Consider the following 21,237-nt stretch of genomic DNA (forward strand, 5'->3'; position numbering starts at 1 on the left):
TGAGGGCTGAATGACATCTGAATAGATTGGCTGATGCAAAAATGACGAAAGCTTTTTTTAATCTGTGATTGGCTCATATAAAATGTGACTGACAGCCATCGGTTTTTTAATTGGCTGGAGCAAAAAAATATTGCCAGGCTCCTCCCCCAAGAACCCGCCCTCTCTTGGCGGCGGTTGGACGCTCGCCTCGCGTTGATTGGCTCTTTGGCGTAGGCGCGGCTTCAATAACTCCCGGTAGGAGGTAGAAGGTTGACGACTTTATAAATAAAAACGGTGGAATCACTAGGTATAAGGTCATACAACAGGTGGTGGCTTTCTAGCAGAGCTAGCAGTTCCTGTGCTGCCCTCAAAGTGGCTGTGAAAATGAGTGTGGGGTTCATCGGAGCGGGGCAGTTGGCCCATGCCTTGGTAAAGGGATTCAGTGCTGCAGGTAAGTTCCACTTCCTCAACTTCTCTGTAGCTTTCTCTTGAGTTTATTGAACAAATGCTGAGCTACTGCTCACTCTCTCCTCAGGTGTGATCGCTACACACAGGATTACAGCCAGCTCCCCTGGAACAGACCTGTCAACAACCACTGGACTCAGGGTAAAGACCCAGTTTAAACAGCGCCATAACAACAGGCATTCTTGGTGAAGAGAGTTATGTAGCTCCTGAAACAGTATTTTGATTAATAACAATTTAGTTAATTGGTTAAACACAAATCAGATGTTTGATGAATATTGAGTTCCAGCTCAGACACACACAGGGTGTTTCCAAGTGTGCCAATAATAATAGAACAGAGCTGAACTGAAAAGGGAACATGGTTATGTGACAATGGTTAATGGCTTTAATGCAGTGGCTGATGCTGGTCTTTCAAGGAGGGGAAGCTCAGTATCAGCCTATATAATAAAATGTGTGGGTTTATTTATACGTAAATTCTACCCTCCGTTCCTTTTCAAGAAAATGATCTGTGACCCTGTCGTACCAACAAGGCGTCTTTTCCAGGGACTTGACTAGTGTCCTCTCAATGTCCAGCAGAGCTAGGCTGCTTAAACGGCCTTGGCCCATGTGAAGTGTGTCCGCCTGTGCTCCCACGGATCTTTACACCAAAGGATCGCTGATTCGCTCCTTTCGCTGTCAATCAAAAAGGGATTCAGCCTCAGACAGATCATCCAATCATCATGCAGAAGCTGAGCGTCCGGGCCAGCCGAGGCCAGCCCACTGCCCCATAGACCCCCAGAGACGCTGAGCGTCCTCACTGTTTAAAGCACTGTGAAGCTGCGGGAATGATTGAGAGGAAAGCCGCGTCTTTACCAGTGATAAGAAGCTGATTCTGAACAAAAGTTGAGCGCGTTGTAGTGCATATTTATTCAATGACATGTACACACAACAGTATATATCTGATCACTTATTTTTTTACATTTTAGGGGAAGCTGAGTCTTAGAGCAATCGCCGCTGCTTTAATGCCTCCGAATACAATGCTCATGAAGTAGTTCTTTCCTTCCTCAGAAATTGGGGGTAAATCTGACCACCAGCAACAAAGATACGGTCAAGAGGAGTGATGTTTTATTCCTGGCAGTTAAGCCACACATTATTCCATTTGTGTTGGATGAGATTGGACCAGACATTGAGGAACGTCACCTCATCGTCTCCTGTGCAGCCGGTGTTACCATCAGCTCCATAGAGAAGGTCTGTGATTATTTTATATCCATGTAGCTCACATCAAATAGCATTGTTTTTCCGTGTCATTAGGGATTTTCAAGCTTCAGAATCATACGTATTACGTTAGAAACATTCAGCGAAGTACCTGTAAACAAAGCTGTATATCTGACAGAAACTACTCCAGTACCGTCCTGCGCCGAAAGTGATCCGCTGTATGACCAACACGCCAGTGATGGTGCGGGAGGGAGCTACAGTGTACGCTACAGGGATGCACGCCGACGTGGAAGACGGGAAACTGCTGGAGCAGCTGATGGCCAGTGTCGGATACTGCACAGAGGTGGAAGAGGACCTGATTGATGCCGTGACAGGCCTCAGTGGCAGCGGCCCAGCCTACGTGAGTAAGATTAGTGGGAGAGCTTTAACTGCCAGGACCAAGCAGATACCATCTCGGGTCGTGACAGGTTTCTCCATGTCTTACAGGACTTCTGTAAGTTTAGAATGAGTTTAGTTTTACACTGAAGCTTCAGGACCATTGTAGATAACCTGTAATGAAAGTTAATACTCTAATTAGCTTCATTCAAGGGCTCCACGCTGTTCTGAAGAAAAAAAAAAATAAGGCAACAGATCAATTAAAAATCAGCTTTTTACTGTTCAAGATCCATTGTTTTACCTACAGTTCAGTCATGATCTTGATAAAATGGATAGATGTAACTTTATTGTCCATTAAATTTACATAAAATGGAAATGAACATTGTAGATCTGAAGCTGGAATGATGAGTGAAGGGGGCTGGTGGGGGTCATTGTAGACCTGAATGGCCTTTTTAGTTATAAATGGAGTGTATACGTTTTGTAATAATAATGGTGTGTCTCCAATAATCATGGCCTGGGCCGGCTTATTCCTATACTTCACTGAGGGGTTCCCGTACCAGGACACCATGTTGAAACTGGGAATACTCTCAGGAGAGAAGAGAGGGAAGAGAGAGAATCCTCACTTACATGAAAAGGGAATCATTTTGTTGTCAATAAATGTTGCCAAATATTCAACATGATCAACTTGTTCCACTTCCTGTTTTATTTGCTCTTAATGCTAACACACAGGAGTCTCTCTCTCTCTCAGTAACTCTCTCTCTCTCTGTAACTTTCTCTCTCTCACACTTTCTCTTTCTCTCTCTCTCTGTAACTTTCTCTCTCTCTCTCTCTCTCTCTGTAACTTTCTCTCTCTCTCACGTTCTCTTTCTCTCTCTCTCTCTGTAACTTTCTCTCTCTCTCTCTCTCTCTGTAACTTTCTCTCTCTCTCACTTTCTCTTTCTCTCTCTCTCTGTAACTTTCTCTCTCTCTCTCTCTCTGTAACTTTTTCTCTCACTTTCTCTTTCTCTCACTTTCTCTCTCTCTCTCTCTCTCTCTCTCAGTAACTCTCTTATTCGTAAAACAAGGCTATTACTGACTACATTATTATCCAATGTTAATGTTGGCTTTTTTTTCCCTCCAGGCTTTCACTGCTGTTGATGCTTTTGCTGATGGGGGAGTGAAGATGGGGCTGCCCAGAAGACTGGCAGTTCGACTTGGAGCGCAAGCCCTTCTAGTTAGAGCTTTACCAAGAGACATAACTAACGTTAATGTCATTAGACTGACAGCGTTCTGTCTTATTTGATCATTTAATATATTTGGGTTTCTAGGGGGCAGCAAGAATGCTGCTGCATTCAGAGCAGCACCCTGGTCAGTTGAAGGACAATGTTGCATCGCCAGGGGGCGCCACTATCCATGCCCTTCATGTGCTGGAGAGCGGAGGTTTCCGCAGTCTGCTTATAAATGCCGTGGAGGCGTCATGCATCAGAACCAGGTGATCACTGATGAGCTTTGACTCTCTTATGGACAGTATTCGTGTGATATTCAGAGAGGTGTTTTATGTTTCAAGCCCTTTATTGACTGGATTAAGTGTTCTCAAGGTATTTTTGATTTCCTGAAAGGGAGCTCCAGCACTTGGCAGACCAGGAGAATATTTCCCCAGCGGCTATAAAGAAGACCACTCTGAAAAAGGTGCTGCAGCAGCCGGGCGTCAGCGGAGCGAGGGTTGGGGTGCAGACCGGCAACAACCCCAAACACAAATAGAAACGATGTTATGGGTGAAAGTTTGCACTGCCGTACTCTTCAGGACCAAGCTTCCCAAAAGCATCCTAGTGTTATGACGTACTTAAAGGAACACTAGGTAAGATTAGAGTTTTTTTTTTGCTCCTGGGACCCCCTGTAGCATTGTTTAAGCACTGTACTAAAAAATTACATAGTGATGTTTCTGTAGTGCTGATCCCAGAGTCACAAGAACAAAGGCTCTATTCCCTCTATCACAGGTCAGTGGACCATCACAATGATTATGAAGCTGTAATTTTAGGATTTAAAATATTACGTAGTGTTCCTTTAACTGGCAAAAAGTGATCAGTGTGATGCTGGTCCTGTTTACGAATGAACGTTCTGCAAGTGTGGCTCAGTGATTAAATGGTTAATGTTGCTGTTTCACACCTCCAGGTTGTGGTTTCGTACCCTGCTATGGGGTATGTTCTGTGGTGTATTCTCTCTGTGTCTGCGTGGGTTTCCTCCTGGTGCTCTGTTTACCTCCCACAGTCCAAAAACACACTGGTAGGTGGATTTACTGTTCAAAAGTTTCCATAGGAGTGAATGAGTGTGTGATTAGACTGGTGCCCCCTGGTGTGTTCAATGATTCCTGTCAGGCTCTGGACCCACTGCACCCCTGAACTGAATAAAGTGCTAACAGACATTGATTGATTGAATAAACTTGATGCACTTTGAACATTGGTGTTAATGTCTGGGCTATTTGATTGTATTTGGAACCTTTCTTTATTTTAAACCACAAAAAAAAGTGTTCTCAGACTGGACACCGTGACGAGTCTCAGAGAGCGTTAGGAAAAATAGGGAAACCAAGGTTCTGCCCAAGAGTCTTTCAGTGGAGCCTTTCCTCTGTTCCACTTGCTGTAGCATAAGTACCAGGGCATTTCACCCTCACTGCTGCCCTCTGTGGGAAAAGTGGTGAATGAGCGTAATAAAATAAACCTGAATAAATAAATACGTTGTTATTAATTGGCACATTGAGTGAGGGGTGTGTTTATACCTGATCCATTTTATTATTGTGATGACGTCTCAGTCTCTTGTTCCTTGTAAATGAAGCTGAGCCTTTAACTATTATCTGCTCAGTGACAGCCCCATGACGCACAAAATGGATGTTTCATGCGCCTTAGCAGTTATTTGTAGTGGAGATGTGATTAAATTGACCATGAATGTATGTATAAGGTGGCGGTATTTAAAAGAACACTAGGTACGATTGTTTAAAATCAGCGGGAGAGGGGGTGATCTACCCTCCCTGAGAAATTACATAGTGCAGTTTCTGTAGTGCTGAGCCCAGAGCAGCAACAACAGAGGCTCAGTTCTCCCTCTTACAGATCAGTGGAGCATCACACTAATATTTTAACTCGAATTACAGCTTCAAAATCAGTGTTCCTTCAAAACAAACGAGCAGTTTATGGTATGTTATTACTTTGTTAACCAGAGTGTGCACTTTGGTTTTGTTTGAAAGTCAAAGCAACTCAACTTTCTGCATTCTCAGCTCTGATTTTATTTTATTTATTTTAAATAAAGACTAAGAAAACCAGGCCAACTGTCAAAACATCACTATTTTTAATGTGTATGAAACGTACATATAAAAGGTTAAAATATGTAATTTATCATTAATAAACAAAGTGAACGTATGTTTGCATTTATTTATTTAAGTCACGGAAATTATTAAAAGTAAATAAATAAAGCTACAATTGTGCTCGGTGATTCCGGGTGGGCTCCGGACCCACCGCGACCCTGAAGTGGATGAGGGTTACAAACCATAAATGGAATGCTACAGATCCTGTAGACGTACAGAAAACACTTTATTCTCAGAATGAATTTAATTGTAACTCTTTTTTAATGACGATTTTATGTGTATATGTATATTTTTATTTTATTTTAAAGTGTTTGTAAAAATACGACATAGTAATATTTTAGCTTGTATTAAGTTTCCAAATAGAACCAATCTCTACTTAGAAACATGTCGTTTGACAAGTGACGTTGAAACACGTACCAACTCCTGCTCGTGAACCCAGCATTTCAATATCGTCTCAAGACAACTCTGGAAACCACGCCGTCAAAATCTGCTGCAAAAACAACCCGACACCACTTACATACGCGGAGAAGAACATTTTGTCTATCACTTCAGCCACTTTCGTCCATTTCTGGGCTGCCTTCTGCTTCTCGGTTTCTTGATGTTGTTTCTGAAGCTCCGTAACAATCTGCTGAAGGACGGTGGAGTTTTGTGATTCTCCACCACTGCCTGGAGACACGGGGGTGTGTTGTGGAGGTCTTTCTCCACCTGAGAACAGAATAAATCATTAATAAATGCTATTAATTTGGTCAGTCTTGCTGTGTTTTTATATGTGGAACTTACCGTCCAGACGAGCTGAATCAGCCATGGTTTCTCCTGCCAGCTTTTGGACGACTTGAAGTTTACGGTTTTTAAGAAAATTCACAAGAATAGTCTCCAGGAGGCTCACAGCTGTGAAGGTGAAAATGATACTGCAGTAGACCCCTAAAGTAACAGGAATTATGTCAGGTTACACTATAGTTGGAATGCTATACCACTTTTTACTAAATAGAACCCTGTTGAAGCCGTCACAAAACTTTATCAGTTGTATTAAGGTTTATGAACTGTGTAAACGCTGCTGACGAACCTATCAGTGGAAGGTCTTCTGACGTGGAGGGCAGCATGTCATGTAGAATTAGCAGCAAGACAGATATTCCCAGAAGTAATGTCACCTTAAAGCTCAGTTTCTCTCCACCATCATCAGAGATGAAGAAAGAGGCCAGGTCCAAAACGAGGAAGTACAACAACGGCAGAAAGAAGATGACTACATACAGCAGGGGTCTTCTCTTTATGGTAATCTGAATGTTGAGAATATATGTGTACAGTGTACATACAGGTACACCATCGTCATCGTGGTCATTAGGTCATTATGGATTATAATGAATTACAGCGAATGGAAAGAAAACACACACAAAAGGTGGGACAGGGACAAAATAAGTACAAAGTTGACAGACTATTCAAGTTATTCCATTTTTAAAAATCCAACAATCAGTGAATATAAACAGGTACCAAAAAAAAGGGTATATTTTTGCAAACCTAAAGATGGAATCGTTAAAAAGGATCATTTTCAACACAAGTGCAAAAAATGTAGATTTTTCACAATGTATCATAATTTTAAAAGATTTAGGAAATGAGGGGAAATTTCAGCACATGTAGAAAAAGGCAGGGAACTACCGCTGAATGTACCTTCGAGCCCTCAGACAGTGATGCATAAGAAATTATCTACTCATGCTACTGTGATAAAGAAATAGGTGTTTTGGGAAAACTCACAGTTTCCTGGGTCTAAGCTAATCACTAGGGTGACCAGATCTTAGATGGTGAAAAATGTCTCGTGGGGACGGGGGCGATTAGCCTCGCCCCTCGCTGCCGTTGTATGCTTAGCTGAACCTATGGGTGCTTTTAGGTCCTTTACACCTTTATTTGCGACACAAAACATGGGAAGAGATGAGGGTAGGTACATGAGCTTTGCCTGACGTAAACAAGGACTACTGACGTGCAGACTGACCAATTAAATGTTTACAGAGAAGGTTATCGACCAATAACGGTAGCTCTACAGTCAGACCGTCCAATCAGAAGATTTTAGGCTACTTCACCACGCCCCCTTCTCACACAAGCGAACCAATCGGAGTAGGGGAGGACGGGACTAGTTTGTGAACGAAACTTCTCGAAGTTCTATGTAAACGCTAGAAAAACAAAATCCCGGACGTTTGTGAAATTCCGCCCGGACATTTTTTTAAGTCTAAAAAAGAGGACATGTCCGGGTAAAAGAGGACGTCTGGTCACGCTACTAATCACAGATGGTTAACATGCCGTGGTCAAAAGAGTCTACATTTTAATTTGCTTTCAGCTTGTTCACAAGTGTGGCTTCATAGACACGCGTTTGTGGGTATGATATTTTTTAAAAAGAAAGGTTATTTCCTGCTTTTTAGCCTCACATCCACACGAAAACTGTGATTTAGAGAACTGAAAATGGAGGTTTTTGTTGTTTTGGCTGATATTCAAATAGCTTTCAACTCACTAAATAGTGAAATACATAAGAACACAACCACAATGTACACATGCAGCTAGCACTAGATTTCAGATTCCCCACATATGAATAAATAGAAATGTTGTATTATATATATAATATACTGTTTAGATCTAGATTCAGTAATTTAATAACGTGTGTAGTGCACTACATAGGTAGTATGGTGTGATTTGGGATTAAACCCGTTTCTCTCATACTTCCTGTTATATTGATGTCTCTGTTAAAGCGGTACTATGACCCCCTACTGGACTGGCATGGTAATGCAACTGTTTCATATTCGTCTGAACGGAGATGATTTCAAAAATAGAGGGAGGAATATGATATTTTAAAAAATATCCGGATGCTTATGGCCTCGGTCTCCTATGAGGAAGAGAAGATTTGAAAAATGCGGATCATGAACTGTTGAGGAGCTTAGAATGGGCTCCATTTAATGGAACTGTTTGTTGTTCTCTGCAGAATCTAAAGAAGCACCATCACAGTACCACACAAGATCACGATATATGATGGGATCAGTACCGTATATATGAGCTGGTCCCACACCCTTCCAGAAGATTCTATAAAGGATTTTGACATATTAATGCTGATGAGCTCCCATTCCCCTTTGTTCACAAAGAACTCCTTTGAGTGTGCGGTCAGTGAAGAAGCATTGGAGTAGGCTTCAATGTGGAATTCTTCGACTGTGGAGTAAAGAGAAGGTTGTGTTACTCGTGTGAAAATGATACTGTCCCAGTTTTGTGTTTCAAAATAAAATCATTATTTAATTATAAGATCATTATTCCTGTACAAAATAGATATTTAATGTCAATCATTTTAAAGACGTCATCCAGCGTGACTTGTTATACCTGCTAAACACGTCCATTGTTAACTAAGCTAAAAATGGATTGTCTGTCATCTTCCACATCTATGATTTAACAAGAACAAAGAAGACTGTCCCTTAAGACGGTAACATTCATTCATTCATGGCCTGTAACCCTTATCCACTTCAGGGTCGCGGTGGGTCCAGAGTCTACCCGGAATCACAGGGCACAAGGCAGGAAGACCTCCTGAAGGGGGCGCCAATCCTTCAACATACGCTCACACAAAAACACCTATGGACACTTTTGAGTCGCCACACTCACGGTCCCTGGAGCTGTGACAGAGACACTACCTGCTGCACCACTGCGCCACAGCTTGAAAATTAAGTTTGAAAACAAGATGTGCACAAAGATTTACACAATTTCTTTGTCATTTATTGTCTGTGAAGAGTGTGGTGTGTTCTCTCTGTGTCTGCGTGGGTTTCCTCCGGGTGACTGTCTGTGAGGAGTGTGGTGTGTTCTCCCTGTGTCTGCGTGGGTTTCCTCCGGGTGACGGTCTGTGAGGAGTTTGGTGTGTTCTCCCTGTGTCTGCGTGGGTTTCCTCCGGGTGACTGTCTGTGAGGAGTGTGGTGTGTTCTCCCTGTGTCTGCGTGGGTTTCCTCCGGGTGACGGTCTGTGAGGAGTTTGGTGTGTTCTCCCTGTGTCTGCGTGGGTTTCCTCCGGGTGACTGTCTGTGAGGAGTGTGGTGTGTTCTCCCTGTGTCTGCGTGGGTTTCCTCCCACAGTCCAAAAACACACGTTGGTAGGTGGATTGGCGACTCAAAAGTGTCCGTAGGTGTGAGTGTGTGTGTGAGTGTGTGTCTGTGTTGCCCTGTGAAGGACTGGCGCCCCCTCCAGGATGTATTCCCGCCTTGCGCCCAATGATTCCAGGTAGGCTCTGGACCCACTGCGACCCTGAACTGGATAAGGGTTACAGATAATGAATGAATGAATGAGTTCTACTCACTAGTGTGCAAAGAAGACTGTAGAGTAAGAGTGCAGCTCTGTGTGTCAAAGGGGAACCGATATAGATCCATTTTACAGACAGAGGTCAATGTGAATGCCTGTCCTCCATTTACAAAGCCTTCAGACAGCATCTTCAGAAATGGAGCCTCGTTTGTTGAAAATTCTGTCCTAATTCTACAACAGACACCGGTAAACAAAGTCAAAATGAAAAATATTTAATATAAAATTGCACTTGCATTACATTTTAAGGTAAAAATATATATTAAAAAAAATCAACTAGAGGTATACAGAGTTCCTTACATCTCCATTACGGTGATATCTGGAATCCATAGCATTTCTTTGGGAACTGACATGAAGGTTATTCCACAAAAATCTGTAGCGTTCCACTTTGTAAATTCATTGACCCAACCCTGGAGAAAACACAGTCAAACATTAGACAAAATCTTTGCTGTCTGATTAAATGTTAGCTTTTTTTTTTTTTTTTTTTGTAAATAAAAACAAACACATACCATTTCTACATAGATGTGAGGAGAAAAGGTTTGGGCTTTTTCATTCTGGGGATAAAAAAATTAAAACCTTCCTTAGCTCCAATATGCTATCAATACCGGAATGTATTTGCGAGCAGAGCACAGCTAGGTCAAGTAATTCTCCACGTGCTGCTATATTTAAACAGATTTAAATAGAAATATTAAAAACAAGATCCACAAATATCAAACACATACCACCTCTGTGATAGAGGACACATAAAGATCTAATAAAACCAGAGTAGGAGTTTTCCAGTGATGAACAGGCCGTAAAGAGGTCATCTTGATATTGTCCTTGTCCAAGCCAAGGTACTCCTGAACACTCTGGTAGCTGCAGTTGGTTAACTGAGTGCGCACTATTCCTTTATTAGAAGACATCACTGTTTCAGAGAGAAGAGAGGGGGGGTAGAACAATATTATTCATTATCTGTAACATCTGTAACACGGGAATACACCCTGGAGGGGGCGCCAGTCCTTCACAGGGCAACACAGACACACACAAATTCACTCACCCACACACACACCTCTACGGACACTTTTGAGTCGCCAATTCACCTACCAACGTGTGTTTTTGGACTGTGGGAGGAAACCAGAGCACCCGGAGGAAACCCACGCAGACACAGAGAGAACACACCACACTCCTCACAGACAGTCACCCGGAGGAAACCCACACAGACACTGGGAGAACACACCACACTCCTCACAGACAGTCACCCGGAGGAAACCCACGCAGACACAGAGAGAACACACCACACTCCTCACAGACAGTCACCCGGAGGAAACCCACGCAGACACAGAGAGAACACACCACACACCTCACAGACAGTCACCCGGAGGAAACCCACTCAGACACAGGGAGAACACACCACACTCCTCACACAGTCACCCCGAGCGGGAATCGAACCCACAACCTCCAGGTCCCTAGAGCTGTGTGACTGCGACACCTACCTGCTGCGCCACCGTGCCACCCTCAGAACAATATTAGTTTCTCCAAATATATTTTGGACCAATGTAAATGGAAATTATGCAATAAATTAATGAATGATGAAAATATTCAGGTGAATGCAGTAATGTACTTTATACACTTTCCTACATCTATATTTCCATTGAAATCATCAGAGTATTTATTACACCAGGATGGAGACAAGGAGTAAATGATAATGCTATTTTTAATGACACTATTGCTGTATATGCATCCAATGTATATTCTACTCTGTGTTTCTGAACATTTAACAGGATTTTTAAAGGTTGAAATCTAGTCAGATCATTAGATGAAGTAGAGTGTGATCAAATCATTCTGTGTGAACACTTTATTTAAGATAAAAGACTTTAGCATCATTCTCAAATCAATGAAATTCCACTATGAGCTTTAATAAGAAACGTAGTCTTTATTTAAGAAAGTGCTGTTTTGTTTGCATATACAAAGATCACCAAATTAAAAAGAGCCTTACCAAACGATGTAGCGATCAGCCAAAGAAGGTTCATTCTCCCTCCGCTCCCCTGCACTAATGAGCAAACCCCAGGTGTGTACTCGATCACACGTTCAGAATTTTTGAGGATATTGTCAGATATTTATGCTTCTATCACGCGGGTTATGCTCCACCCCTTCTTACGTTAACAATGGCTTTACAATATCTACAATGGGCAATCGGCACGAGCTACAGAGAGCTGTGTTTGCTGAACTGGCAAAGAGATGCTTTACATGCAGCTGAAATCCCTGATGTGTTTTATACTGTTAGAAAAAAGAAAGTAATTAATCAAACTCAGGGCAAGCAGACGATTGGAGAACACTGTGACTCTGCAAACGATTACCTCACACCGATCCACTGCCGTGTTAAAGGTTTTCATTTCCAGACAAAAGAAGAATGCTGTTTTTGTGAAGATGTTTTTGGAGCATTGTTCTAAAAATGTTTCTGAGAAAGACCCTGAGAGGCAGATCCACTGACAGCAAAGCAAAGCCGTCCCTTGCTCTTCAGTCCTTATTATGAATCTAAAACACGGATATGTGTCTTTCAGTAGACGTCTGTGGGTAACTTGAACTCCTTGAAGCAGTAGAAGGAGATGTCTCCATGGTCCACCACTGCAAACGTCACAGGGACGTCCCCGCTCTGGAGGGACAGCTGCTTCATGACGCGCAGGTCCGGTACCGCTCCGTCAAAGCTGGATGAAGACGATAAATTGCAGAGTAAATTTGAACAAAGCTCCCTCGAGCACAGATAATGGACTGCTGTAATATAGGTTCAAAACGAATGAAATATAAAGAGAGACTAAATAAACAGAACACCGGCTCTGAATAGAACTTCCATCACACAGAACAAAACGTGGTGCTGGAGTCTGTGAGATAATCCCCCTGCTGTGTGCCTGTTTACCTGCAAACACACATGCGGGTGTAGGGCTTTCCAGGCTGGCTCTTCTTGTAGTCAGACACCGTGTCCGGCTGGTAAACATTGAAACTGATCCTCCACTGCTCTGAGTCAGGCAACCTAGGAGGGTAGATGCTGAAGTGAGGCATCGAATACAGCAACATACAACATCCTGTGTCTAAAATCATGCTTCAGTGCGATGCATTATAATTCTACCCCAGTTTTTATTCTTGCACTTGTCATTTTAGGGTTAATAAATCGATAAATAAATAAATAAACGTCAACAAACCCTGGAAGCTCAAGTTCCACAGTCGAGGAATAATATTATAGCTGCTGTATACTGCAATAAGTCAGTTGTACAAGACGTGTATCAAAATGACTGAAAACGTTTACGTACCTGGAAGCTCCTTCCATCAAATCAGAGGACTGAATGATTCTGATTTGTTCCAGGAGTTCACCTGCCCCCAAAAAAACAATAATAATAATTAAAAAAAAAAAAAAACGTACACTGGTAGGAAGTACAGTAACCCCTCGCTAATTCGCGGTTCATCTTTCGCGGGTTTTTTCAAGGGCGCTTATGGCCTCTATATCGTGGATATAGATACGCAAGTATTTCTTACGTACAGTACATGTATTGTTCACGTCCACATCCGAGTGAAATTTACTGACACTAAATCACAGCTTAGGAATTACTCTATTAAAGAAACTGTAGGATATCACATGTAGTTCCAGCTGAAAAACATTAGAGAACGACTGTTTAATGCAAAGGGTGGGTTGTTAACGGTAACAGGGAGGGGTTTAAAAGTCCAAATACTCGTTAAATACAATAAAAATATATATATCTTTCCTCTACTTTGCGGAAATTCATTTTTCGGGGGTGGTCTTGCAACGCATCCCCCGCGAAAAACGAGGGATCACTGTAACACAGAATCGTATCTTCTGACAACATCAGAAACAACACTATGTACCAGCCTATTTGTACTTGGCTGTGAATGAGCAATCGTACAGTATCCTTACACTAATGATTCCATTAATAATAAAGGCTTTGTAAAAATGTTATTCTGTTTTAGGGGGAAATAAGAAGCTATTTGACTTCAAGTTTTGCAAAAAACGTACGATGTGACGGACACTGCCCAGGCTGAGTGAGTGGTGTAACTTCCTGTTCCCAGAGATGGGCGGGTCTTTCCCTGTGCTTCCTGCTCCTCCTTTTCTCCATCAGCTGTAAGTATTCGGCCCAGTTCCTGCAACGCCGCACCTCTTTGTCATCGTTAATGTCCCGCTTGTGTCTGTCCCGCTCTCTCTGTCTCTCTCGCTCTCGCCGGGACAGTCTTTCCTCTTTCAGGTTCAGCTTCCTGAGCCAAGGGGCGAACTCACACTCTCCCACCTGCAGAGCTCCGGGGAGCAGCACGGGATCCGGTGAGGCCAGGTGGTGATGTCTGACCTTGGAGGAGCCCAGGTCGGGGAAACAGATGCAGCTGAAATTCCACTGCGGGGCCACAGAGTGGCTTGAATTAAGCTGGGCTTCTCTCGATGTAACCGTCCACCAGTTCCTTCCAAGTGCTTCATCCAACACTGGGCAGGTCTCCATTTGCTCGTCCGGGGGAGTCTGCTCTGTTTTCAGCTGGTCGGGGGTGGTCTGTTCTTCACACCGTCCTGAAACTGTTGGCTCTTCCATGGGTGTAGGGCTTTGTTTTTCACACTGCCTGAATGAAACGGGTAATCCATTATGTGTAAAATATATACAAAAGTCTGGATCATCAATTTAAATGTTGTGTTGGCTGCTTTCATCACACATTTGCCTCAAAGTTCCTGAGCAATCTCAAGCTAATTTACTTTCAGTGGATGTCATTTCTGACACTGTAGTGTTGTATCAAGTGGAAAAGATGACAAAATAATTAACAGCCAACTTAAAACATGATCTCGATCGCTGGAGGTCTAATGTGGAAAACGTATGTTACCTGGAGGAAGGGCTATGACTACGTTTCCTCTTCAGCAGCTTGCTCGGCTTGTCCCTGGACACAGGCAGATTTAGCTGTCGTTCATACAGAGATTGCTTTGTACTGCAAGAGACACACTGGTTAAGAGAAAGCTGACTCTGACACACACACATCACAGATGAAGGTGAGAGATTACTGCATATTTACCCAGGATCAAATCTGTTCACCACGTATCCCAGTCTTTTTAAATGACTGAAAACCTATGAAAAGGGAAAAAGAAAAGTCATGGATCAGAATAGAAGTAAATTCAACGTCTGATCCACCACAACATTATAACCACCTCCTTGTTTCCACATTCATTCTCTATCTTCTCCACCCCACTGACCCCAGAAAAGTGCTTTGTAGATCTACAATTACAGACTGTAGTCCATCTACTGTTCTGTGTTTTTTTTTATTGGCCTTTCTGAGGACCACCAGAGTGCAGGTAGGATTTGGGATTACTCTCAGCACGTTACTGGCATCAACATGGGAGTCATGTGTTAGTGTGTGTCGTGTTGGTACGAGTGGATCAGACACAGCAGTGCTGCTTGAGTTTTTAAAACTTTCCGCTCTGTTAGACACGCCTACATTGTGGGTCCGCCCTAAGTCAGATGTAAAGTCAGATGCTGTGGCTGAAACAGAAGGCAGCAACCTCTTGCCGTCTCAAGTCAGTGCCTTTAAAGGCAGCATTTTGAAATAAAGTATTGGTATGTCACGTTAGAGACAGAAGTTTGTCAATACACTTCTGGGCGGCACGGTGAGCACGTTCGCCTCCCAGCGCTGGGATCTTGGGTTCAAGTCCCATCTGCGTGGGTTCCTGTCTGTGAGGAGTGTGGTGTGTTCTCTCTGTGTCTGCGTGGGTTTCCTCCGGGTGACTGTCTGTGAGGAGTGTGGTGTGTTCTCTCTGTGTCTGTGTGGGTTTCCTCCGGGTGACTGTCTGTGAGGAGTGTGGTGTGTTCTCCCTGTGTCTGCGTGGGTTTCCTCCGGGTGACTGTCTGTGAGGAGTGTGGTGTGTTCTCTCTGTGTCTGCGTGGGTTTCCTCCAGGTGACTGTCTGTGAGGAGTGTGGTGTGTTCTCTCTGTGTCTGCGTGGGTTTCCTCCGGGGTCTCCGGTTTCCTCCCACAGTCCAAAAACTGTCTAATAACTGTCCTGCTGTGTGTGTGAGTGAATGTCTGTGTGTGTGAGTGAATGTGTGTCAGCCCAGATATGGATTGGCGCTGTGTCCTGGGTGAAACCCTAGTGCCCGATGCAGTCCTCCAGCTGGACGGTCGTTCCTGGTGGAGAGTACGCTGTGCGCGTTTGGCTGCTGCTTCTCGCCAGTGTGTGTGTAGATTGAGTGTTCTGAGCAGTGTGTGGATTGTAAAGCATCCTTGGGTGTCTAGAAAGGCGCTACATAAGTGTAACGATAGAACACACTGCAAGGACACGTTAGCACTCGCTTGCCTTATAAGTTATTGTTTTGCTCTGATATCTTCAGACACACATTCTCTAAACTAATTACAGACTCTACATTAATTGTAATTACTGATAATTTTTTACATTGTGTTAATTTCATATGCTCCATTTACTACAACTACACTTGCTTTCCTCATACAACACTCAGCCTCTAAACCCAATATCTCTGCTAATGTTTTACCATTGAAACCTGCTTATTGTTCTTCCACAGGATATTAATTAAGCTTCTGTGTTTGTTAATGCTCACTGACTTCAAAGGCAAATGACAAATGCTGAAATGATAATCTTTGCTCATTCAGTAACAGAGGAAGAATGCATGCAGCTGGAAACACAGATCAATCAACAATCACAAATACAGAAATGTCTATAAAGAACTTAAATTCACTACAATTTCCCCTGACCTGCTCCTTACTGACCTGGTATTGACTGAGAGTCACCGTTTCAGGAGAAAGGAAGTGTTCATACCCCTCCTGGATGGACAGAGGAAGGTCCCGGTAGAACACTTGCACATTGCCCTGAGATGTTTAATGGAAAAACAGTTATATTTTATTTAATATATGAAGCAGGAAATAATTAACAGTTGAGTGTGGATTGTTTGTGTAATGTATTGCAAATAACTGAATGCTCCGTACTAGCTTTTGATAAATTAACATCAGCAAAGCCTTCACTCACACATTCCATGAGGTAGAGGGCCTCCTCTGGGTGAAGGCACTGCTTTCCTCGGTCTGAAAATCCCATAGTCTGCCAAAATTTCCCCTGCAACAAAAACAAGTTCTTAGAAATAGACTGTCGCCCAAACATTGCCCATTGATGTTAGCACCGAGTGGTGACAAGTAGAAATGATTGAAAGAAAGGCAATGCAGAAATGAAGGCGGTTCCTTTCTTGCAGCTGGGGATGCAATGTGATAAGTTCAGGTGGTCAGGTGCATTCCTGACCCCCCTAAGAAGGCTGAAGTCATCAGATGAGATGCATCTGACCTATTTGTACCCTACCAGGATGTAGGACAACCTCAGGTTTGATAATAACCTTGCTTTTGTGGTTGCTGCAGTCATTTTATAGGGTCAGGTTGTTTGATGATTTAGACAAAGCAGTCTCCACTATGGAATTATGGGACATAGAAGGAAAGTGCTTTCTGTTGGACAGTACTTACGGCTGCTGACTTCAGCTTCACTAGCTTTCCCTCTGGAATCCATTCTGCACTTACAAGGTTTCCACTACAGAAGAGAAAAAGATGTTGATCCTCATTAAAATAATAATTATAATAAAATTATCTAAATTAACATACAGCTAAAATATCATATTTTAATAAATACATCTATATTTAAAGATGTAGTCTAGTCGTATTGTCCTGTGAAACGGACTAGACTCAAAGAAGTGAAGTTTAAGAAGCTCTAAATAAACACAGTGGTCCCTCCGAATGGTGCTCATCAAATTTGTTAAACACAAGGGAATGTGGAAAGTCAGGATTCTGGATGATAATTACACACAAGTTCATCTTACTTGACACGTAGGACAATCATTCACAGTTTCAACGTGTGTGGACTTGCCCCTGAATGTGAAAAGGGTATTACTGATGCACCAGTTGACCTACGAGCACCCAAACAAATGTTGTATAATGGCAAAGACTGTAGATGTACTAGTTTCACCATCTGGGATTTCATTCTCAAACTTCTAATGGTCTTATGATCCTTTTAACCTAGGACTACTTTGACAGAGTGACTCCCCACAATTGTTTTTATTTTTTAACACATATTTGAACCATGGGTCAAATTAAATGTTATTGATGCCAATGTTTCTGTAGTTTAAGAAAGAAAGAAGGAAAAAAAGAGAGAAAGAAAGAAAGGAGAGAGAGAGAGAAAGAAAGAAAGGAGAGAGAGAGAGAGAAAAAGAGAGAAAGAAAAAAGAGAAAGTAAGAAAGAAAGAATTAAAGAGACAGAAAGAAAGAAGAAAGAAAGAAAGCAAGAAAGAAAGAAAAAAGAGAAAGAAAGAAAGAAAGAGAGAAAGAAAGAAAAAAGAGAGAAAGAAAAAAGAGAAAGTAAGAAAGAATTAAAGAGAGAGAGGAAGAAAAAAGAGAAAGAAAAGAAAGAAAAAGAGAAAGAAAGAGAGAAAGAAAAAAGAGAACGTAAGAAAGAATTAAAGAGAGAGAGGAAGAAAAAAGAGAAAGAAAAGAAAGAAAAAGAGAAAGAAAGAGAGAAAGAAAAAAGAGAAAGTAAGAAAGAATTAAAGAGAGAGAGGAAGAAAAAAGAGAAAGAAAAGAAAGAAAAAGAGAAAGAAAGAAAGAAAGAAAGAAAGAAAGAAAGAAATAGAGGGGAAGAAAAAATATAGAGAGAAAGAAAGAAAAAAGAGAGAAAGAAAAAAGAGAAAGTAAGAAAGAATTAAAGAGAGAGAGGAAGAAAAAAGAGAAAGAAAAGAAAGAAAAAGAGAAAGAAAGAGAGAAAGAAAAAAGAGAAAGTAAGAAAGAATTAAAGAGAGAGAGGAAGAAAAAAGAGAAAGAAAAGAAAGAAAAAGAGAAAGAAAGAAAGAAAGAAAGAAAGAAATAGAGGGGAAGAAAAAATATAGAGAGAAAGAAAGAAAAGAGTAAGAAAGAAAGAAAAAAGTGAAAGAAAGAAGGAAAGAATGAAGAAAGAAAGAAAGAAAGAAAGAGAAAAAGAAAGAAAGAAAAAGAAAGAAAGGTAGAGTCATTGTCACACAGCTCCAGGGGCTTGAGGTTGTGGTGTCGAGCCCCTCTACGGGTGACACTCTGTGGGGCGTTAGGTGTGTTCTGCCCGTGTCCGTGTAGGTTCCCTAATCCTCGGTTACTCCTCATTAAGGACAGATTCTCCAGTATGTTAATAAATAAAGTAGACCAGGTCTAGGCTTAATCTTTCACCTTAATCTTTGACTGAGTGTTTTTTTAATTACAGCAACACTGCTGTGACTGATCCACTCTAGACCTGTGCGTTGGGTCACTCACAGCCTCTCCACTCGCTCCTCTTCCACAAGTGTCCAGTGCTCACTGAGACCCTTCTGCAGACGTGCCCTCTGCTGCTCCGAGCTGGATGGCAGGAATTCCTTTTGCCCTTTCAGGGGAATTTTGTGACTTCGAGAGCGTGCATGTAATAAATCTGATGGACTGCAGCGGAAGGAACACAGAAAAACACACATTATGGAACAAGTAGATGCATAGACAAGGCAGGGTTTTCCTACATCATGATTCTACAGAACCAAGCCTGTCAGCTCACAGGGCACGGCATTAAAGGAACACTTTGTAATAATTTAACCCTATAATTACAGCTTCTAAATCATTGTGATGCTCCAAGCACCTGTAAGAGGAGAACAGAGCCTTTGTTCTTGCTACTCCGGGCTCAACAACACATAAACCACACCATCTCAATTCTGGAGGAGGGTAGGACACCACCCCCTCTCCCCACTGATTTTAGTACAGTGCACAGTGTCAATATTTGTATCATTTAATCATTTTATATCAGGCTTATACTCATTATTATATCTCTCACAGTTGTTGGTAATCTCTGGTTTAGTGTGTTTTCCAGAATAAAAGTCTCTGTGAATTTAACGCCTGTAAGTTAGCGATAGATTTCAGAATACAAGTGCTGCACTACTTAACAACACAGACTCTACAGCTTTCCCCTGAAAGTGAGTCTAACCTAAGGGCTTTTGAAGAGCACGAATCTCACGAAGCAGGTGTATCTTGTGCTGTACAATTAGCCGGAGTTCCTTCTGTTAGCATTGGTCGAGTTCTAACAGTTGCTGAGCCCACGTATTTAGAGGATAAACGTCTGAAAAATTAATGTCTCGCCTATAAGACGGGGCTAAGAGGAAATAAGGGAATTCACTACTCACCAGCTTCATAATAAAACAACCCCCGCTTACCTCAGTAATTCATTATCAAAGTCTTTCTGACTAGCTCCCGTGTTTCCTGCCGCCATGTTTACAGCTAGGTTCCTCAGCCCCTGGGTCCTAGTGCGCAAAGAAGTGAACATGTAATTGTACATCTTCGCCTGTAGGGGGCAGAATAGCACCAAATTCATTTTAACTCGGACAAGTTTCCATCTCTCTCTTACGACAGGTTTATTAGAGTTTACGAAGCACTTGTTACAGTGTGAGAAGAACAATGCCGTTAGGGTTTTTTCCACCATGAGGCCTAGCTGCTAATCTGGTACACTCGTCATATTGTATAAGAACTACAATACCGTGAGAAAACAAGCCTGTAACACTGAAATAATAAAAATAACTCAAGGACTAAGTTTTTATGAAGGAAAAAATTTTTAATAAAGGAAAAAAGTTCTGGTCAGTTCCTTCAGTCTTGGCATTTTAACTAGATTGAATTGGGAAAAACCATTATACACCACCAAAAACCTCAGTATTCGAGTCTTGAAAGAGCATTTGAACATTGTTTGTCATGTTATTCAGTGTTCTGTGGCCTCTCAGGTTCGACAGAATTCATATTCTTGTGTCCTTTCTGTATTTCTGACCATCAATGGTCCAAATCTCATAGCAATCTGTCTCCTCATGACTGCTGTGGCACTGCTACAGAAAAAAAAAAAGCCATGTTTGTGACAGTTTCAACAGTTTTTCATTTTATCTGACGTTTCTCTTTAAAATGCTGCTTTAATTCCAGATAAATGATTTAAATTAATATTGGACTGGGCTCACCTTCAACATTCCTTAATAAACGTTAAACTACTTTAACAAGAATTCTTTCAAAAATAATCGGGATTGCCACAAGACAGAAGATGGCTTTTGTTTCACATTTTTTCACTGTCATTCAAAGCAATTGATGAGGTGTTATTTTAGAGATATCAGGTGAAAACTGGACAATGACGTGTGGTGGTCATCACACATTACGTTCTCTTTGTTTGGCCACAAAGCTAGGCCACCTGACCCCAGAGGTGAGGGATGCATTTCAAATGAAATAATACCTCACTAACCCAAACACGGACACAGAGGACAAGGAAGTGAGCAGCCGCTCCTCCCACAGCCCTCCGAGCCGCCCCCCTCCCTGACTGAAAGTCAACAATACAACCACATTTCCAGTAAGCCAGATAGCTTCCCAAGTGCTGCTCATCACCATAGAAACAAACGCCTCAAGCTGACAGTGGTGTCTCTTCTTTGGCCAAATAAGGCCACCCATGCACCAAAAACGCAATAAGCCCTCTTTCTAATTTGCACTTAGTTAAGTGAGTTTTAAAAGAAAAAAACTATCAAGAAACGTGTTTAGTCTAATAATACAAGGCAGGAGAAAAAAATTATCTTTCATAGTGACATTCATATTATTT

At 42.0% G+C, this 21,237-nt stretch overlaps 4 protein-coding genes across 9 annotated transcripts; 1 reads left to right on the plus strand and 3 right to left on the minus strand.

Moving 5' to 3' along the window:
* The first annotated feature begins 234 nt into the window (after positions 1-234).
* On the plus strand, positions 235-5,306 carry pycr1a (pyrroline-5-carboxylate reductase 1a). The gene is made up of 7 exons (XM_066641981.1): positions 235-430; positions 515-585; positions 1,489-1,668; positions 1,814-2,035; positions 3,131-3,223; positions 3,318-3,481; positions 3,609-5,306. Exons 1-7 carry the CDS (start codon positions 364-366, stop codon positions 3,748-3,750), a joined length of 939 nt encoding a protein of 312 aa, XP_066498078.1. The 5' UTR covers positions 235-363; the 3' UTR covers positions 3,751-5,306.
* A 166-nt stretch (positions 5,307-5,472) lies between these two features.
* LOC136665176 (5-hydroxytryptamine receptor 3A-like) lies at positions 5,473-6,668 on the minus strand. The gene is made up of 4 exons (XM_066642765.1): positions 6,660-6,668; positions 6,405-6,615; positions 6,122-6,262; positions 5,473-6,046 (listed from the first exon to the last, which is right to left on the minus strand). Exons 1-4 carry the CDS (start codon positions 6,666-6,668, stop codon positions 5,796-5,798), a joined length of 612 nt encoding a protein of 203 aa, XP_066498862.1. The 3' UTR covers positions 5,473-5,795.
* Positions 6,669-7,032: 364 nt separating this feature from the next.
* Positions 7,033-10,685, minus strand: LOC136665435 (5-hydroxytryptamine receptor 3A). Its single transcript, XM_066643065.1, has 5 exons — positions 10,365-10,685; positions 10,152-10,196; positions 9,943-10,052; positions 9,644-9,816; positions 7,033-8,521 (listed from the first exon to the last, which is right to left on the minus strand). Exons 1-5 carry the CDS (start codon positions 10,542-10,544, stop codon positions 8,304-8,306), a joined length of 726 nt encoding a protein of 241 aa, XP_066499162.1. The 5' UTR covers positions 10,545-10,685; the 3' UTR covers positions 7,033-8,303.
* An 868-nt stretch (positions 10,686-11,553) lies between these two features.
* tsen54 (TSEN54 tRNA splicing endonuclease subunit) lies at positions 11,554-19,925 on the minus strand. 6 transcript variants are annotated; one of them, XM_066642404.1, is made up of 11 exons: positions 19,832-19,925; positions 18,915-19,073; positions 17,112-17,175; positions 16,633-16,716; positions 16,377-16,475; positions 14,674-14,726; positions 14,488-14,541; positions 13,646-14,232; positions 12,927-12,987; positions 12,536-12,649; positions 11,554-12,326 (listed from the first exon to the last, which is right to left on the minus strand). In XM_066642404.1, the coding sequence occupies exons 1-11, from the start codon at positions 19,885-19,887 to the stop codon at positions 12,179-12,181; spliced, it is 1,479 nt and encodes a 492-aa protein (XP_066498501.1). In that variant the 5' UTR covers positions 19,888-19,925; the 3' UTR covers positions 11,554-12,178. The 6 variants fall into 6 exon arrangements, with proteins under 6 accessions (XP_066498501.1, XP_066498500.1, XP_066498502.1 ...); XM_066642403.1 differs by having other exon boundaries at positions 14,488-14,589; XM_066642405.1 differs by having other exon boundaries at positions 14,488-14,589; positions 19,802-19,879.
* Positions 19,926-21,237: the final 1,312 nt, after the last annotated feature.

Source organism: Hoplias malabaricus, chromosome 13 (assembly GCF_029633855.1).
Source record: "Hoplias malabaricus isolate fHopMal1 chromosome 13, fHopMal1.hap1, whole genome shotgun sequence".
NCBI classification, from domain to species: Eukaryota; Metazoa; Chordata; class Actinopteri; order Characiformes; family Erythrinidae; genus Hoplias; species Hoplias malabaricus.

What these genes read in the sequence shown, in the direction of transcription:
- tsen54 (XM_066642403.1), bottom strand. Translation starts at nt 19,887, where the DNA reads ATGGCGGCAGGAAACACGGGAGCTAGTCAGAAAGACTTTGATAATGAA. An exon ending in GTGAACAGATTTGATCCTGG is followed by an intron (nt 14,590 to 14,673) that starts GTAAATATGCAG and finishes TGTCTCTTGCAG; the next exon opens with TACAAAGCAATCTCTGTATG. An exon ending in TGGGCAGTGTCCGTCACATC is followed by an intron (nt 12,988 to 13,645) that starts GTACGTTTTTTG and finishes TTTTGGGGGCAG; the next exon opens with GTGAACTCCTGGAACAAATC.
- pycr1a (XM_066641981.1), top strand. Translation starts at nt 364, where the DNA reads ATGAGTGTGGGGTTCATCGGAGCGGGGCAGTTGGCCCATGCCTTGGTA. An exon ending in GTGGCAGCGGCCCAGCCTAC is followed by an intron (nt 2,036 to 3,130) that starts GTGAGTAAGATT and finishes TTTTCCCTCCAG; the next exon opens with GCTTTCACTGCTGTTGATGC. An exon ending in GCGTCATGCATCAGAACCAG is followed by an intron (nt 3,482 to 3,608) that starts GTGATCACTGAT and finishes ATTTCCTGAAAG; the next exon opens with GGAGCTCCAGCACTTGGCAG.
- LOC136665435 (XM_066643065.1), bottom strand. Translation starts at nt 10,544, where the DNA reads ATGTCTTCTAATAAAGGAATAGTGCGCACTCAGTTAACCAACTGCAGC. An exon ending in CTCACATCTATGTAGAAATG is followed by an intron (nt 10,053 to 10,151) that starts GTATGTGTTTGT and finishes TGTTTTCTCCAG; the next exon opens with GGTTGGGTCAATGAATTTAC. An exon ending in GATATCACCGTAATGGAGAT is followed by an intron (nt 9,817 to 9,942) that starts GTAAGGAACTCT and finishes TGTCTGTTGTAG; the next exon opens with AATTAGGACAGAATTTTCAA.
- LOC136665176 (XM_066642765.1), bottom strand. An exon ending in AGAAGACCTTCCACTGATAG is followed by an intron (nt 6,263 to 6,404) that starts GTTCGTCAGCAG and finishes CTGTTACTTTAG; the next exon opens with GGGTCTACTGCAGTATCATT. An exon ending in TGATTCAGCTCGTCTGGACG is followed by an intron (nt 6,047 to 6,121) that starts GTAAGTTCCACA and finishes TTCTGTTCTCAG; the next exon opens with GTGGAGAAAGACCTCCACAA.